The sequence below is a fragment of the Sphaeramia orbicularis genome, chromosome 19 (assembly GCF_902148855.1).
Source record: "Sphaeramia orbicularis chromosome 19, fSphaOr1.1, whole genome shotgun sequence".
Classification (NCBI taxonomy): domain Eukaryota; kingdom Metazoa; phylum Chordata; class Actinopteri; order Kurtiformes; family Apogonidae; genus Sphaeramia; species Sphaeramia orbicularis.
The window spans coordinates 13,385,704-13,404,957 of NC_043975.1; the positions used below are offsets into that span (position 1 = coordinate 13,385,704).

Genomic DNA, 19,254 nt, shown 5'->3' on the forward strand with positions numbered 1-19,254 from the left:
TAGCACGTGAAGACAGGTTTAGTGCATATGTACTGTATCTTTGGAGTAAAGTTAGAAGGTGTTATTTGTAATATTTTAATCTGTAAACATCACAAAAAGCTCCCTTAAGTCCTTAGAAAAAACTGAGATTTAAACATTTCCATCCAAGCACTTACTAATAAAGACCATGTAAAAGAAATTCCACTAACCCAACATTATAGTGAGTACTTTTTCATGTTATTTGGATGAACTGAGACCTTAAATCCACCATAGGCACCCATATCTATCAGTTTAAGTCAACGGTTTAACCTTTAATGATCTTTGGTACATTAAAACACCATTAAAAGTTTGTAATTTAAGACAAATACTACGATCTAAAACCCATCTGAAGCTCTTTGGTGACTTTTTTTTTAACCCATAAAGACCCAGTGCTACTTTTGTGGCAATTCCCAAATGAATTTTTCTCTATTTCTACCTTTCTTAACTGATTTATCACTGATTTTTAAGAAATATTATCTTCTGGATTTTGCATTTTTGGTGTAAACCACGTACTTTCCTATATTTAATTCACAGATCATGTAGATCACAGGTGTCAAGCATGCGGCCTGGGGGCCAAATCCGGCCCGCTGAAGGGTCCGGTCCAGCCCCTGGGATGAATTTGTGAAATGCCAAAATTACACCAAGGTATGAAAAATCCTTTTAGTTCAGGTTCCACATTCAGACCAATTCAATCTCAAGTGGGCAGGACCAGTAAAATACTATCATAATAACATAAAAATAATGACAACTCCACATTTTTTTCTTGTAAATGTAAATATTTTCTTGTATTTACACTAAAACAAAGTATAATTTCGCAAAAAAAATGTAAATAACCTGAACAAATATGAACAACCGGAAATTTCTCAAGAGAAATAAGTGTAATTTTAACAATATTCTGCCTGTTGTTAAATGTTTTGTGTATTTGTAAGTTATAATGTACATGTGTAAATGATCAACTGAGGCAGAATATTGTTAAAATGACAGATTTTTTCAGTTTTTTTCCATGTTATTCACATCTTTTGAAAGGATAGTTTATATATGTAAACCTGTTCGTAATGTAAATTTACTTCTTTCGCTCCAAAACATAGAGAAAAGTTTGAAGTTGACATCATTTATATATTATTACGTTATTATTCTACTTGTTTGGCCCACTTTATATCATATTAGTCTGTATGTGGCACCTGAACTCACATGAGTTTGACACCTGTGATGTAGATGTTCATGAAAACTCAGAGTAAATCCCAAGTTAATTATATCAAAACAGAAAAAAAATGACGAAAACGTTACTTTTTCAGCAAAGATATTGCTATCCAACTCCATGGGTTTTCCTGGTAAATTAATGTTGGAGAAGATGATGGTGTTTCCATGGTAACTACTGAGCCTCTGAATATCCAAATGGGTCATATCTGATGACCATGAAAAGATGATAAACTGTATTTTACATCAATTATTAACATGGATTGATAGAATTATTGGATCAACAGGTATTAAACCGTTTATAACTATAGATGGTTTGTGTCACCAGTGGCTGTTTGGGTCTTTATGGGTTAAAACTAGGTGCCCAAATATAACTGTTTTCATTTATACAAGAAAATGGTCCTAAAATACATCATTACTAAAACCCTGAAAGGTGAATATTTGACAGTATAAACTATAAATGTTAGTTGGCTAATATATTCTTTCCATAGTAATAAACATAACACTAACAGCTTTAAAAGACAGTATATTCAAAAAATTATGTACCATCCAGTACTGATAATACAGATAATAATGCAGATACACAACAATGCTGCATATCCTCCTTTGCATATTTTATACAGAAAATCATGATACAGAACCTTTTATATTTTGAATAATATACAAACATGTAAAAGAGAATCTTCATTCGTGAACTTTGTTCCTACGTTTTGAACATGAGAGAAGACAGAAAGTATCTTAATTCACAGTTGGTAAGATTCATAGTTAAGGCTTAAAGTGAAAACTCACATAACGATAAAGGTCTGACTGTTATAGGAAACTCAGCAAAGGCAAAGGACTGATCTCCACTAAAAAGATGACATTTCCCATTTACTTCTACCCAGAGTCACACTGGAGAAATATACTTCACTTAACATTAGTTGCATAACAGTACAACAAAGTTTATAATCATGAACTTTTAGTCACTGGATCGTGTAACTACCCCTTCTGATAAAACTGTAGGGGATATGGGGGCTGATGAGGAGTGTTATTGCACACGTCGGCAGTAGTAGCCGAGGACTTTGCATTTTTCGCACAGGTGTTGTGGATGCTCTTTGCTCTGGTCCGACACGTCCAACCCGTCTGGTTTCTCCAGAGGACGCTGGAATAAAGAAAAAGGGAAAATTTCACAACGTAATATTTATTTTCAGTAATCAAACTTCATTTTTGATCATCTTTAATGACCTGTTTTTTAAAGCCAGATAATATAACCATGATAATGTATTTACAAGTGGTGCCAGGCACAACAAACCCCGCCCCTCGCATGTATTTTACCCATTATAAGTAAGTGGGAAGATTTTAAAAATTCATTAAAAAAGTGAAATTTAACTGTTCTCAAAATGTAATGAGATCTATTCTGGGTCAAAGGCAATCTATAAACCTAATTTGGTATGAATTAAACCAACAGTTGTGTTGCTACAGACGTGAAATTTCGCGCATTGTAAGTAAATGGGGGAAAAAAAAAAACGATAAAAAAAAATCATAAAAAATTTAAACTTTGACTTAATGTTCCCATAATTTAATGACGCCTATTCTGGGTCACTGGCAATCTATAAATCAAATTGGGTAGGAATTCAACCAATAGTTTTGCTGCTACAGACATGTGAAATTTCACCCATATAAGTAAATGCGAGAAAAAAAAAATAAAATTAAACTTTGACTTAATGTTCCCATAATTTGATGACATCTATTCTGGGTTACTGGCAATCTATAAACCCAGTTTGGTATGAATTCAATCAATAGTTTTGCTGCTACAGACATTTGAAATTTTGCCCATTATAAGAAAATTGGGGGGGGGGGGTGTAATTTTAAAATTAATAAATAATGTAAACTTTTACCTACTTTTCCAAAAATTTAATGACATATATTCTGGGTCACTGTCAATCTATAAATCAAATTGGGTAGAAATTCAACCAATATTTTTGCTGCTACAGATGTGAAATTTCGCCCATTATAAGTAAATGCGTAAAAAAAAAAAAAGAAAAATTAACTTTGACTTAATGTTCCCAAAATGTTATGACATCTATTCTGGGTCACTGGCAATCTATAAACCAAATTTGGTAGGAATTCACCCTGTAGTTTTGCTGCTACAGACATTTGAAATTTTGCCCATTATAAGTAAATGGAGAAACAAAAAGATTTCAAAAATTCCTAAAAATGTGAACTTTGACCTACTTTACCCAAAATGTAATGAGATCTATTCATGGTTACTGGCAATCTATAAACCCAATTTGGTATGAATTCAACCAATAGTTTTGCTGCTAGAGTGTTAACAAACAAACAAACAAACAAAGAGACAAATCGAACCAAAATCAAATACCCCTTGCCTCCCCTTTGGGGGGCGGGGTCATTAGTATAAAAATGAGATAACAAATCAAAGAATGCATTTAAGCATGATTTACCACTTTATTTAAAAGACTACAAAATCAGTACTGCGTCATTATCAACTGCTGTTTTACTGCATTGTTTTGTATGTATAAACTGCTCATTTTTCAACAGCTGATTCAACTTTTTACTGGTGCAAAATTGCAATAAAAAGTATGGGGTTTTTTGGGGTTTTTTGAATGAAAGAATTGTTCAGGTGTGAATAAAAAGGGCTGTCCCTAGTGTGTAAAGTAATCTTACCAAACACTCACAATTACAAAAAATGTGCTTAATTTTTTTAACGCATGAACAAGGAATAATTAAAAAAAAAAAAACATTATTATATTATCATTATTAGACATTACATATTCCTGTACTATATTGTACTGTCATGTACTACTTAAGATGTTCAACAGTGACACATATAATACAAGACATGCAGGAAAAAAGAAAATGACGTAAAAGCAATTAACTTAGTAGAAATAAGGATGGAATTAAGGCTGTATTGTTCCTTACTTTGTTCATGCACATAATCAAGTAATCGTTCAAGTGTGTCGCCTGAATCTGTAGTGTCCTGTGTGTGTTTTCCAACACTCAGTGATATTTAAGTCAACTTTATTGATGTCGACTGTGAGTTTAGTCTGTGAGTGATTAGTGTGTCAGCAGATATAGACAAAACAACATGAAAAGGAAACAAAATACGACAAAATACAAAATAGTGGCGACAGAAACTGGCCAAATAGACATTATAACCATCAGTACTGGCACATCTCTGTTCCCTAACTGGTTTATTATGAAGGTAGATTTGTTTGTTTATTGTTTGAACCAAAAAAAAAATACTTTCAATTAAAAAAATATATATATATATTTCCAATAAAAAAACTTCACTTCAATCAAAAAAAAAAATTTTTTTGATTGAAGGGAAGTTTTTTTGGGATTGAACAATAAAGACATAAATATCCTACTCCTAATATGGCCCAAATACAAAAAAGATGACTTCAATCAAAAAAATGATTTCCAATAAAAAAAATAACTTGCTTCAATAAAAAAGACCTTTTCAATAAAAAAAGGGGATCTCAAATATATTTTTTGCATTCAGCCACTTTTTTCTTTGATTGAAAAGGGATTTTTTTTTGTCAAAAATGTTTTTGTTTTTTTTATTTAAAATTTTTCTGTTAAAGCAATAAAGAAACAAATCTACCTTCATAGTTTATTGACTTAAGCACATGAAAAGGGGCTTTGGATTCTTTACAAGTGAGATTTTTTTTGAAGAAAACAGTTAATTTTTTTTTAACAAATTAACCCTTTAACAACTGTTCTCTCTCGCGCATTTTGCATTTATCACTCCTGTACGGTCTGTGCTCTCAACAAAATTCAAATGGCATCGGAAAGCTGAAATCTTGAGCTTTCCAACACTATATAACACTTTACGGCAATGATTCGGAACTCTGGTACAAGTAGAAAGGAACGGTTTCAGAGACTTCCACACAGGCTAAAAAACTCCTGGAAATAACAAAAATTATGAAGCCATAAAATGGATACTGAATGTTCCAGACCAAAAAGCATGTTTGAGCAGATGCAAATAGTTGAAAGTTTTTTCTGAAATCTCAAATGTTTGTTTTTGACATTTATAGTTGTTACTGGTACAAATATGTTAAAAACTTCAAGTCTGTTTTTTCTTTTTTCCTAAAACACACTGTTTTAAGCATTTAGTATTTATAATACTGATAATTAATGGCCAGATATTGAAAGTTAAGTTCTTCCTGAAAACAAAGGTGCAAAGGAATTGTCAAAAAAGACATTTTCTGACACTTTTATTGCAAAGAAAATATGAAAACACCGAGTCAGTCTGTTATAATGGCAATCTTATAAAGTGCCCCTAAAATACATCTTAAGACACAGGTGTCAAACATCCGGCCCGGGGGCCAAATCCAGCCCGCCAAAGTCCCATCCGGCCCCTAGGATGAATTTGTGAAATGCAAAAATTATAATGAAGATATAAACAATCAAGGATGTGAAAATTATTTTAGGTCAATTCAATCTGAAGTGGGCGGAACCAGTAAAATACAATCGTAACAACCTATAAATGAAAAAACGCAAATTTTTGTCTTTTTTTTGTGTGTAAAAAAAGTAAAATTACACAAAAATATTAATATTTACAGCCTTTCCTTTTATTTACTTTTCCTTTTACAAAAAATGTGAATAACCTGAACAAAATGAACAATATGAAATTTCTTAACATAAGTATGTGGAATTTGACCAATATTCTGCCTCTTACTAAATATTTTGTGTATTTGTAGATCCACTGTGATCTCTAAGTTGTGATGCACATGTATAAATGATAAACTAAGGTGTAATATTGGTAAAATCGCACTTATTTTTCTTTAAAATTTTCAGGTTGTTCATATTTGTTCATGTTGTGTTCAAGTACGGTTCGTAGATGAAAACATTTTCATTACGGAATTTGACTTTTTTCACTCAAAAACAGAGAAAGCTTTGGAGTTGACATTATTTATAAGTTCTTAATCTATTATTTATATTGTTTTACTGGTCCGGCCCACTTTAGATCATATTAGGCAGAATGTGGCCCCTGAAAGAAAATGAGTGTGACACCCCTGTCTTAAGACACTATTCTACAGTTTTTCTCATCTTTTTTCTAACGGTATGACAGTATATGTCTTTCTTTTTGTGGTTTTCTGTCCTTACCTGCTTATGAGGGTAAACGTTGATGTGGCACTTAATACATTCTTGTCCCATGTTGGCCCAGGAGTTTCCGCTCATCCACTTCCGCTTGCATTTGGGGCATTTATATTCCCCAAAACACCGCTTCTTTCCCTGATACGGGGTGAGGCCTTCCCCTTTGGGCCGAGCCTGTAAAATAAAAAACAAAACCTTGTCAGTGTATAAACCTCAGCAGCTTTGGAAACGCTTTGGTTTGTTTTTTGCCTCTCACCACCTTTTCTTTGGATAAGGGCCAGAATCAAAGCTCTGCATGATTAGACTGGGAGGTGATCGGAGCCCCACTGGTGGCCCAGACGGGGGAGTTTATGAAGTAGACGAGTCTCGAGGAATGAGATGATTATTTAGTCCACTGTCAGCGCACGTTAGAAAACAGCTCATTTGCTTTGATACTTTAACCCAGGGGTGTCAAACTCATTTTAGTTCAGGGGTCATATTCAGCTAAATTTGATCTGAAGTGGGCCAGACCAGAAAAATAATAACAATAATAACCTATAAATATTGACAACTCCAAATTTTTGTCTTTGTTTTAGTGTAAAAAAAAAACCCTATTAAATTATGAAAATACTTTTATAAACTATCCAAAAAAAAAAAAAAAACCCTGAAAAAACTGAAATTTAAATAAAAAAAAAACGTAAGAAAATTTAGTACAATTTTAACAATATTATTCCTCAACTTCTCATTTGTCCATGTGCTTTATGGATCAGATCTATAAAGACACTAAACACTGAGGAACAGACAGAAAAAATGTTCAAACTGTGCTTAATTTTCTTTAGACATTTCAGGTTGTTCATATTTGTTCAAGTTATTCACATTTTAGTGTTACAGGATAGTTTGTAAAGTAAATATTTTCATAATTTAATGTTATTTTTTGCACTAAAACAAAGAAAAAAATTTAAGTTGTTAATTCTAGATTTTTTTTTTTTTTGGCTTAATTCAAGATTTTTTTTTTACTTAATTCAAGATTTTTTTTTTTTTTTTGCTTAATTCAAGATTTTTTTTTAACTTAATTGAAGATTTTTTTTGTTTAATTCAAGATTTTTTGCAAAATTTGAGATTTTTTTGGCTTGATTAAAGATTTCTTTACTTGAAGATTTTTTTTTGGCTTAATTGATTATTTTTTTATTTAATTGAAGATTTATTTTGGCTTAATTCAAGATTTTTTCCTTAATTCAAACAAAATTCTTTTTTGCTTAATTCAATTCAAGACTGGAATTTTTGCGCTTGGCAAAAACATCCCAGGGGCCGAACTGGACCCTTTGGTGGGCCGCATTTAGCCCCCGGGCCAGATGTTTGAGACCTGTGATCTAAATGGTTAGTAAATTAAATATGAGAAAATACCCGATTTTCACTGGAAAAACCTTAAAATACAGGAGAAATTACTACAATAAGTGGTGATAAGTCACTTAAGGAACGTTAAATAGAGAGGAAAAATTATTTTGGGAACTGACACAAAAGTAACACTGGGTCTTCATGGGTTAAGTGTCTGACAGTGTCTTACAGTTTTATCTCAACAGGATTACAGGTGTAAAATGATGCCGTTTTAGACAAAAAAAAACCGATTTATACGTTAAAAAAAAAAAAAATAATAATAATAACAAATAGGAAGTGGAAACGCATCCTAATTGTTGAGTCTGATTTATTTGTGAGACAGAAAAGAAGGAGTCTCGGCTTTCCCATTAGAAATGAAATCTCTCCCTCCAGCTGTTCCCCAGGGACCGTAAAGGAGGCCCCGGCCTGTGGGGGACCAATGGGAGAGGCCTCCCTACTACAGGACAAATACCTCAGGTCCTCAGTCATCCCTCCCAGCTGGCCCCGACACACCAATCAGGAAGCAGAGATCTTAGCGGGGAGGAAATAAAACCCAGATGAACTCTGCACTTGTATAACATGACAAAATCCTCTACCCATCACAAAGAAATCATCTGGACCAGACTGGTTTAAATTAGAAGCTGAAAAGTAGAGCAAGTCAAAATTAAGTTTGGACCCACACCACTGGAGGAGTTCATGAAATCTTGTTTTGATTTCACAGCTTGAGCACATGTCAAGCGAGGAAAGCTTCAAATACATTTTCTTCCCACATCTCTACGTATGCCTCGAAATGTGTTTGACATGGCAAAAGAACGCTATTAACCCTTTACCGGGCAGGTGACTGTTTTTGGTCATTTCCACACACATTACAAGACAGTGACAGCAATAGTTCCAGTGAGGACAGTAAGTCAACAATCAAACAACTAGAACCAGAAAAAATAGCATAATAACCTATAAATAATGACAACTCCAATTTTTTGTCTTTGTTTTAGTGTAAAAAAAACCCATTAAATTATGAAAGTACTTACTTTTATAAACTATCAAAAAAAAACTGAAAAAACTGAAATTTAAATTAAAAAACGCAAGAAAATGTAGTGCAATTTTAACAAAATTATTTCTCAACTTATCATTTCTCCATGTGCATTATGGATCAGATTTACAAAGACACTAAACACTGAGGAACAGGAAGAAAAATAGTTAAAATTGTGCTTAATTTTCTTTAGACATTTCAGGTTGTTCATATTTATTCAGGTTATTCACATTTTATTGTTACAGGATAGTTTGGAAATGTCAATATTTTCATAATTTAGTGTTATTTTTTGCATTAAAACAAACAAAAAAAATTAAGTTGTTAATTCAAGATTTTTTCGGCTTAATTCAAGATTTTTTTTACTTTATTGAAGATTTTTTTTTTGCCAAATTCAAGATTTTTTTTTACTTAATTGAAGATTTTTTTTTTGGCTTAATTCAAGATTTTTTTTTTTTTTTTTTAAACTTAATTGAAGATTTTTTTTTTTTTTTTTTTTTTCTGAATTCAAGATATTTTTTTCACTGGATGTGGACGGGGGTCTGGATCAGCACTTATGTTGGTCTAATGTTCTAAAAGTCATGTTCTAATGTTCTAAAATACATGTTCCTTTCACCTTAAATGTGTTTTTCTTGAATTTACAAATCTACACTTAATGCCTTAAAAAAAGTCTTTAAAAGGTATTAAATAATATATATATGTATAATAAAAGAAAAAACAGGAGAAGACTTACTACAGATGTATTTGTTTTGTTTTTTGTGTTTTTTCTCTAAACAGAGAACTATATGAAACGTGTATATGTTGAATTTCATGTTTTAGCATTGTTGATTTTTCAGACAATGTATACAAATGTGTTTGGATGTCTGTTGTAAAGTGTCTCTCCAAATGAAAAAATACAATTATTTAAAAAAAAAAAAAAGTATTAACCCTTTCATGCATGAATTCTGAAACAAGTATCAATATTTTTTGAGGGATTGATTTTATTACCCAAAATTAGGCTAAAGTTGAAATGCATTTTGAATTATTATTATTATTATTAATTTATTTATTTTTTAATATGGTTTAATAAGAAGATTCTTGAGCTCCTGAGACCTAGGAAAGTACTTTTTTTTTTTTTTTTTTTTTAAGCTTTTTTTTAATCAAATAATTGCCTATATTGGATTGGAAACATCATGATGTAACTGTTTTTTCAGATGCATTTTTAAAAAAAAAAATTATGGAATGTCCTTTGAGGTGAATGGTTTATTTTTTTTTGTTTTGTTTTGTTTTTGTATAAAGCTGTGAAACTCAAAACCCATAGCTGGGTCTTAGGAGGTTACCTTTATGAGATTACAGAGCAGTCCAAATTATAAAACTAAGATGATACTTTTTTCACTGTATTTCTTAGGGTCTACAGAGACTGCCCCCATGTGGTTTGGAGAATATTGCCTTTATAACCCTTTGGAAAGTGACTTTAAACTATGTGTCCGCAAATGTAGACATCATGCATGAAAGGGTTGAATTAGATATGGTAGGTCTTAAGTTATGTTGCCATAAATGTGACAATTTATCCTGAAATTAGGAATCAATTATAGGTAACTTTGTGGGAATCAATGCGTTGGAGTAAATAAATACATTTTTGTAAATTCAAGGAGTCACAATTTTTTGCCAGTATGGCCATGAAACAGGCATTAACCCCTTCATGCATGAGTTTAAGCCCATTTTCCAAAGGTTTACAAAGGCAATATTCTCCAAATCACATGGGGGCAGTCTCTATAGATCCTAAGCAACACAATGAATAAAAATATCATTTTAGTTTTAGAATTTAGACTGCTCTGTGATTTTATATAGTTAACCTCCAAAGACCCAGGTATGGGTTTTCTGTGCATGTTTCTGGACTAGACTTTCACAGCTTTATACAAAAAAAAAAAAAAAGTCCACTGCAAAAGACATTCCATAAAAATAAAACTAAAAATACATCTGAAAAAACTGTTGCATCATGATGTTTCCAATATAGGCAATTATTTAATTAAAAAAAACAAAACTTGTACTTTCCTGGGTCTCGGGATTAATTATCTTCTTAATAAAACCATATTTTAAAAAAAAATATATATATGATATTTTATATATATATATATATATATATATATATACTAAAATGCATTTCAATGGTAGCCCAATTTTGAGTAATAAAATCAATCTAAAAAAAAATTAGTTACTTTTTTTATATAATTCTGTATGAAAGGGTTAAAATCTGTTTTAAGGAGTCTTCAAAGTCTTAATTTTAATTTGTGGGAAACCTGTAGGAACCGCATTTTAATATATACTTTTTGGATTTTTTTTTTTTTTTTTTGCCACTTATGGGCAAGGAACCAAATATGGTAACTTCATTGACCTTGATTTCCTACAAATTTGAAAAATTTCACAAAAGTAATAAAGTCTGGTTATGTCCTCCAAAAACACACTAAGGCTGAATGTTTGAATTTGAGTATAAAGGGTTAAAAGCAGCGTTCAGGCCTGTGTTTGTATCGTTTTGCCACGGCGACGCGCAGTGGGAGGTCACTTCTGATAGCTGTTTCTCAAGCGTGTGCGTACAGACTGCATCATCTTCCTGAGGGAAAGCAGCTTTCACTTTGCAGAAAGCCAAAACAACTGCGCTCAAAGTCTGAAGTTCATGGGTGGCAAAGGGCACGGCGCACTCTGAAGTTTCCACCGGTCCCATCCAAGCTGTGACACTGACAAACCGACATATGAACATGACTCCAATGACCGGACGGACGGACACTCAGGGAAAGTCTGAGTAATGACAGAAATGATGAGGCTAGTGTCACCATGTACGCACAAAAAACGCAGTCACTTCATCACATGTAAACATTAGACTCAAGCACTGTTTTATACCGATTTATCAGTTTGTCTATAGCAGGGGTGTCAAATTTATTTAAATTCAGAGGCCACATTTAGCACAATATGATCTGAAGTGGGCTAGATCACAAAAATAATAACAATATAAAAAAAAAAAAAAAATCAACTCCATACCTTTCACTGTTTTCAGGTGGAAAAAGTGGAAATACATCAAAAAATCTGAATAACATGAACAAGCTAAAAGTTAAGAAAAATAAGTGCAACTTTAACTACATTATACCTCAGTTTATCACTTACACATGTGTATTACAACTTACAGATGGATTGGATCACAAAAATATATAATTTTAAAAGAAAAGTCAGTTCCATACCTTTCACTATGTTTTCAGGGGAAAAAATAGAATTACGTCAAAAATGTGAATAACATGAACAACCTAAAATTTGTTAAGAAAAATAAGTGCAATTTTAACTATATTATACCTCATTTTATCATTTACACGTGTATTACAACTTACAGATGTATTGGATCACAAACATAATAATAATAAAAATAAATAAAAAAAAGTCAACTCCATACCTTTCACTATGTTTTCAGGTGAAAAAGTAGAATTACGTCACAAAATGTGAATAACATGAACAAGCTAAAATTCATGAAGAAAAATAAATGCAATTTGAACTAAGTTATACCTCAGTTTATCATTTACACATGTGTATTACAACTTACAGATGGATTGGATCACAAAAATAATAACATAATATAAAAAAAAGTCAACTCCATACCTTTCACTATGTTTTCACCTGAAAAAAGTAGAATTACGTCAAAAAATGTGAAAAACATGAACGAACTAAAATTTATTAAGAAAAATAAGTGCAATTTTAACTATATTATACCTCAGTTTATCACTTACACATGTGTATTACAACTTACAGATGGATTGGATCACAAAAATAAGAACATAATATTTTTTTAAAAAAGAAAAAGTTAATTCCATACCTTTCGCTATGTTTTCAGGTGAGAAAAGTAGAATTATGTCAAAAAATGTGAATAACATGAACAACCTAAAATTTGTTAAGAAAAATAAGTGCAATTTTAACTATATTATACCTCAGTTTATCACTTATACATGTGTTTTACAACTTACAGATGGATTGGATCACAAACATAATAACATAATAAAAAAAAAAAAAAAAAAAAATCAACTCCATACCTTTCACTATGTTTTCAGGTGAAAAAAGTAGAATTATGTCAAAAAATGTGAATAACATGAACAAGCTAAAAGTTATTAAGAAAAATAAGTGCAATTTTAACTATATTATACCTCAGTTTATCACTTACACATGTGTATTACAACTTACAGATCACAGTGGCGCTACAAATACACACAAAAATGTTATAACACACATAATATTGCAAAAATTGCTCTTACTTCTCTTAAGATATTTCAGATTATTCACATTTGTTCAGGTTTTTCACATTTTTTGTGAAGTATAATTTCGAAATATGAACACTCATACAGTTCAGGGGCCACATTTAGCACAATATGATCTGAAGTGGATTAAACCACAAAAATAATTACATAATAATATTTTAAAAAATGTCAACTCCAAACTTTTCATTATGTTTTTGGGTGAAAAAAGTAAAATTACATCAAGGAAATGTTAACATCTACAAACTATTCTTTAAAAAATGTGAATAAAATGAACAAACTAAATTTAAGAAAAATAAGTGAATTTTTTACACTAAAACAATAAATAATTGCAGTTTTCATTATTTATAGGTTATTATGATAGTATCAGACCCTGGGGTGCCAATAAGGGGGGGGGGGGTTTAACATGACGAATTCATGGGGGGCAGTCGATAAAAGTAAGAAGTTGTGAAAATTTCGTGAAAGGTCCGCTGTATAATAGAGGAACAGAAGTGGGGAGTCGGACACTGAAAGCATTTTAAGTTTCAGTTTCATTTCACACTAGTGTAAGTGATGTTACATATGGACCACACCCCCACGTACAGACACCTGAATAAATTTATAAATAATTGAATTTCAAGTATTTATTTGGTCATTTAAGTATGCATTACTTTGGTTTGGACAGTTTGTGATGACGTTAATGATTTTTTTTAGCAATAACAATAATGCCTGTGTATTTTGTATTTGTGGATACTTTGAAATGTAAGACTCTTGATCATTTACAATTGGTCATATGTTTGAAGAGTTTTAATAATTTTTTTCTGTTATGACGTGTAATGCGGGTCACGTGTTGTGATTAGATGCCACATATAGAACACCTGTGTAAGTTTCTGTCCTCAGTCTGATGAAGGGCCTCGGCCCGAAACGTCACCATTAAATGGTTTGGGAGCTCACTGGTTGTGCGGACCTTCCTTTATTTTTCTCACGTTCTACTTTTTTGGGATCCAGCACACCTCTAATTTTGGATGTGCGTGTCGTTCACCTTTTTTCCTATTTTTTACTCCCAGCTGCTGTTGTGTTAAAAATATATATATATACTGTATGCTTTCTTTTCTATTCTGTGTTAATATCACACACTGTACAGGAATTCAATATGAATTTAATACAAGTGGAGACTGGAGAGATAATTAAGAGGTAGCTCTATCAAACATAAAGGTGTTTAGAGTCACATACTTATATAAACTAACTTTATGTGACATTCAATCTTTCTACCAACAACATGACTGTCTGTTTCCTCTTGATAACTTACTTTTGAGTAAAGAACAATCTGTGCACAAATGCTGAGTTCAGTATCTATGCAGTTGCACTTCCAGTAATTCCAGTAATTAAAAAAATTAAGGTACTATTGTTGATGTTTTTACCTTTCCCTTTGTTTTCGTCATCACCTTCTCGAAGTGCTTAAACCAGCGTCCACAACAAAAACAAAAAACCTCTTCTTAGTCTGTGACAGGTGTCTACCAGCAGGTAACAACCGCAGCTGGAAAATGAAACTTAAGCATCAGTATGTTATATATTCATGGTAATACTACTGAAGGCCACTAGTGGGCTCAGGTTTGTTTGGTTTTTTTTGGCAATGAGAGTGCTGTGGCATGAAATACCAGTTTGTCTATTGCCACAGAGCCAATGAAATGATCTGAATTCTGCATTCTGAGCATTGTCCCAGTGGCTGATTTAGATTCATCAAAACCCGGGCAAATTCCTCATATGAGACAAAACATGTTTTATGTTGTTTTCCTGCATGTTGAAACTGAAAGTGTGAATAGGTGCACAAACCAGCTTCTGGTTACTAGTGCCCTAACCTTTTCCTGGAATCAGATAGGCACATGACATATGTGGTGTTTATTACCACACAGAGGTGGCAGAAGTACTCACATTCTGTACTTAAGTAGAAGTACAGCTACTTTTGTGAAAAATACTCTTGTAAAAGTAGAAGTACTGATTCAACTCCTTTACTTAAAAGTAAAAAAGTACAACTTCTCAACTGTAATAAAGCACAAAAGTAACTAGAAAAGCACTTGGATAGCGCAGACCTCCACCAAGGCAGATCAGCCCCCCCCCCCCCCCATCACCACCAAAATTTAATAATTTGTTCCTTGTGCCAGTATCAACATTTCCTGAAAATGTCATCCAAATCCGTCTGTAACTTTTTGAGTTGTCTTGCTAACAGACAGACAAACAGACAAACCCCGATGAAAACATAACCTCCACCGTTCCTTGGTGGAGGTAAAAAGGTAAAACTGCATTTTTTGCCATGAATGAAACAATACTTATTTAACCAGGCAAAATCATAAAAGTTTCCATTTTCTAATTCCACAGTGAATGGTTCTGACCAGAGTCAGGCACCGAGTCGGGTACTGAACAGGTAACCTGGGACAGGTAAAAAAAAAAAACATAAGAATTTTCACAACTACAGGTAAAACAAAGAAAAGAACTCAGAGAGCGTAGACCTCCGCCAAGACAGATAATCATTTGTTCCTTGTGCCAGTATCAACATTTCCTGAAAATTTCATGAAAATCTGTCCATAACTTTTTGAGTTATCTTGCTAACAAACAAACAAACATGCACACACACAAAGCAAAGTGATCACAATACCTCCTGGTGGAGGTAATTAATGGAAATGCGGTGGATAGTGGGCAAGGAAGAGAAAAAGTAAAAGAAGATTCATGGAGGGAAATAATTTTCAGGACATTTAATGATGATGATCATCTAATTTGACCATGGCTTATCCAAAACCGGTTTGTTTTATTTTGAAGTGAACTTCTCCTCTGTTCACATCCGTCCAAAGACGGCATAGAGCAGCACGTATTAGAGATTTATGGATGGTGTGTGTTTCAGCCAAAAATAAAGCCCTTAAAAGTGACTTACTGTGTAGACAGTGTGTTTAATCACAGTACTGAGCGTTGGGAGTACAGGCGGAAAAGTTTGGAAAAAGTGGACCTGTACTGGACCCTGTACAGGACTCTGGTACTGACCCTGTACAGGACTCTGGTACTGAACCCATACTGGACTCTGGTACTGACCCTGTACTGGACCCTGGTACTGGACCCTGGTACTGACCCTGTACAGGACTCTGGTACTGAACCCATACTGGACTCTGGTACTGACCCTGGTACCGACCCAGGTCACAGCCTGTGCTCCTTCTCTCACTGATTTTCTCTCTGAAGCAACATACATATTTTACATACAGTCACATCCATTTAGTTTGAAAAAGGAATGAGTCTATTCTGAGAATGTGTTATGTTGTGTATTTTTATTTAAGGGGTACATTTATTTTCAGATATTTCTTTTATATAAATCACAATCTCCTTTTTTTTACAGTGGATAATTTTTTGGGCTATTGCCCCTCTGGTCCACCGTACAAAAGGCTCAAAACTGCAGTTGAAAAACCAATACAGCATTTTTTATACAATCTATAGTGTATATATCAGACATAGAGTTAATATTAAAATGCACAGAACACTGATGGATGAAAATAACAATAAGAGAAAGAGATCAATAGGAGGATGAAAGAACTGATTTCAAAATAAGATTAATACAACACATATAATTCATATAAAATTAGCAGATGAAGGAGTCTCCATCCAAGGGTTTTCCATATTTTATCTGCCATATTTTATCTGACTGGTACCAAGCTTCAACTTTTTCTGCTGTATGGAACAACCTTGAAACTGTTCAATTTAAAAAGAAATAATCGGTCCACACATGCACACCGTTTGGGGTGCTTGGCGGAGGTTTGCGTTCTCTGAACACTTGTTCTAATATAGGACTAATTTTTATAGAAATTTTTACGATGTACATTGCTGGTCTTGAGTACTGATTTCATTTCAAGTATATACATGTAATAAATAAACTGAAATAAAAAAATTGAAATTGAATATGACTCAGAAATGACATATAGGTACAAAAATTGTTCACATGCTCACTAATATTCCATTATTTCCAATTCTGAAAAAGACACTATTCTGAATCAGCTGTTCACATGGTCAATGAACATTAATATTCCTCCTGTTTATACAGCCACGTGTTCCCCACAGAAATATTGTTTTCTCAAAGTTTTCCATTGTGTGAATTCACCTCCCTCTCTTTTTTTTCCATCAAACCTCTTGTAGATAAGGACAGCCTTTCAGTATCTACTCCTATCTGTCAACCTGTTGAAATCCTCTGTCATAATCTATAACAGTAGATGTGTTTCTCCTTCTGAACATAAACGTGGACTTCTGTTTGGGTTCATCCATCTGCATCACAGACCATCTTTGCCTTTACTCCAGCTGAACATAATATGTCACGACCTGCAGTAAAACCCACAAATTAGATTTTCTAAAGTCACTGTAGGCTAAACATATCCAAACAATCATCATTAAAGTGGATTATGTTAAATGTTTTATCCCACATCTTAATCGGAAAAAGGCCTGATTCGGAATATACAAGTCGTTAGCCTCATACACTATGTGGACAAAAGTACTGGGACATGTTGAATTCAGGTGTTTCTTTTCTAACAGGGGTTTGGGATCCAAAATAATCATGATAAATGTCATGATATAGTTTTATATTGTGACAAATGTCATTATATTTCATTGGTTAGTTTGGTTTAAATTGTTATCTTTGCTTCCAAATGCCTCACAGGTTTTGACTTAATTTCTCTCAACACTGATTTTGTTTTTTTAATCCATGACTATAATTTTAAATGTTCTACCTCTAAATTTCTAAAATATTTTTAATGCTCTGGCTGTAAATAATAATTTTCTGCCACATCTAACCATCTACTTTCTTCACATCTCACTTTAAAAAAAAAATCTCCCATTAAACTTTAAGGAAATATTGATGTTTATAAACTATATGGACAAAAATATTGGGACACAACATGGCTACAGCTGTAAGATGTCCTGTTCATGCTTATTTGAGATAAAAACATCAATATTAATAATCAATATGGTATTTATCACAATATAAAACTATATTATGACATTTATGTGTTCTTGTTTTGTATCCCAGACTCATGTTAGAAAAAAAACCTGAATTCAATATGTCCCAATACTTTTGTCCACTCATTAAATACTCAGAAATTCCAAATTTCAACCTTAGTGTGTTATTGGAGGACATAACCAGACTTTATTATTTTTGTGAGATTTTTCAACATTATTTTTTGTCATTTACCTCCTCATGCCATAAAACATCTGAGCAGCACTCACATGCAATAACACGACTATTATCAAGTCATAAACTGACAAAAATCACTAATATTCACTATTTACAGCTTCAGAAATTAATGTAAAATCACTCTGAATCACTGAGGCATGGGACTGGCTCTATTTAATGTTAACGGAAATGACCAAATATGGTCACTTGCCCAATAAAGGGTTAAATAATTATGCTGTGAGGTTAACAAAGTGAAATATGCTGTTTATAATTTCAGAATAAAGTACAATGTTCATGTGCATGTGAACACACTCAATGCCATAGCTGTATTTAGCACGAAGTCAAGGGAAGGTTAGCATCTGGTCAAAAAAATTACATTATAATAATCTACACCAAATTTATATTTTTGGGTAGGTAATTATATTTTCAGGAAAATGTATTTTGAAATGAGGACAAATTTGTGGGAAAAAAAAAATTAGAGGAGTTTTATGAGTGTGAACGTTTGTAAAGTGACAAAGTTTTGTGCTGTCATTCTGGGTTCGTTTTATAAATTCTCATTAATAAACTAATTTATTCCAAATATATTGATATTTGACTATTATATTTTATTTAATATTCTAAACCAGTGGTTCCCAACCTTTTTTTGGCTTTTTTTTTTTTTTCTATTTTAAAATAACACATTTCTGGCGACCCCAGACATTCAAAATTGAGAATTTTTTTTTGCTAAAATTAGTTTGTTTTTGATCATGTTATAGTTTGCTATACTATACTGCAAATAAACATTAATTTTAGATGACATTTAGGCTATATTATTATGGATTTGAAAGATAAGTAGTACCACAGTGCTTCAGTTTCAGCTTCAGAGTTTGTCATGTCTTTTACGTATTGGGATTGTCTCTGTCAACTCATCATATATTTTTTTATTAGTAATTTTTTGGAATTTTATCAATTACTAGAAATTTCAGGTGACCCCATTTAAATTCCAGGCGACCCCAAGGTTGAAAAACATTGTTTAAAATTAATAAATGCATGTGTCTATGCAAAATACATTTGAATATAATGTTAACATTATTTTGTGTTGTAAATATTGTTAAAAAAAAAAAAAAAGTATGATA

General features: G+C 32.4%; 1 protein-coding gene across 1 annotated transcript; it reads right to left on the bottom strand.

The window, feature by feature from the left end:
- Positions 1–2,213: 2,213 nt before the first annotated feature.
- LOC115439343 (zinc finger CCHC domain-containing protein 24) lies at positions 2,214–14,474 on the bottom strand. Its single transcript, XM_030163176.1, has 3 exons — positions 14,364–14,474; positions 6,325–6,489; positions 2,214–2,356 (listed from the first exon to the last, which is right to left on the bottom strand). The coding sequence occupies exons 1-3, from the start codon at positions 14,382–14,384 to the stop codon at positions 2,243–2,245; spliced, it is 300 nt and encodes a 99-aa protein (XP_030019036.1). The 5' UTR covers positions 14,385–14,474; the 3' UTR covers positions 2,214–2,242.
- Positions 14,475–19,254: the final 4,780 nt, after the last annotated feature.

Excerpts from the sequence above, each read along its gene's own strand:
- LOC115439343 (XM_030163176.1), bottom strand. The coding sequence starts at position 14,384 with ATGACGAAAACAAAGGGAAAG. Across the intron at positions 6,490-14,363 it reads TGACGAAAACAAAGGGAAAG|GCTCGGCCCAAAGGGGAAGG; the intron begins GTAAAAACATCA and ends TTTATTTTACAG. Across the intron at positions 2,357-6,324 it reads ACGTTTACCCTCATAAGCAG|CGTCCTCTGGAGAAACCAGA; the intron begins GTAAGGACAGAA and ends TCTTTATTCCAG.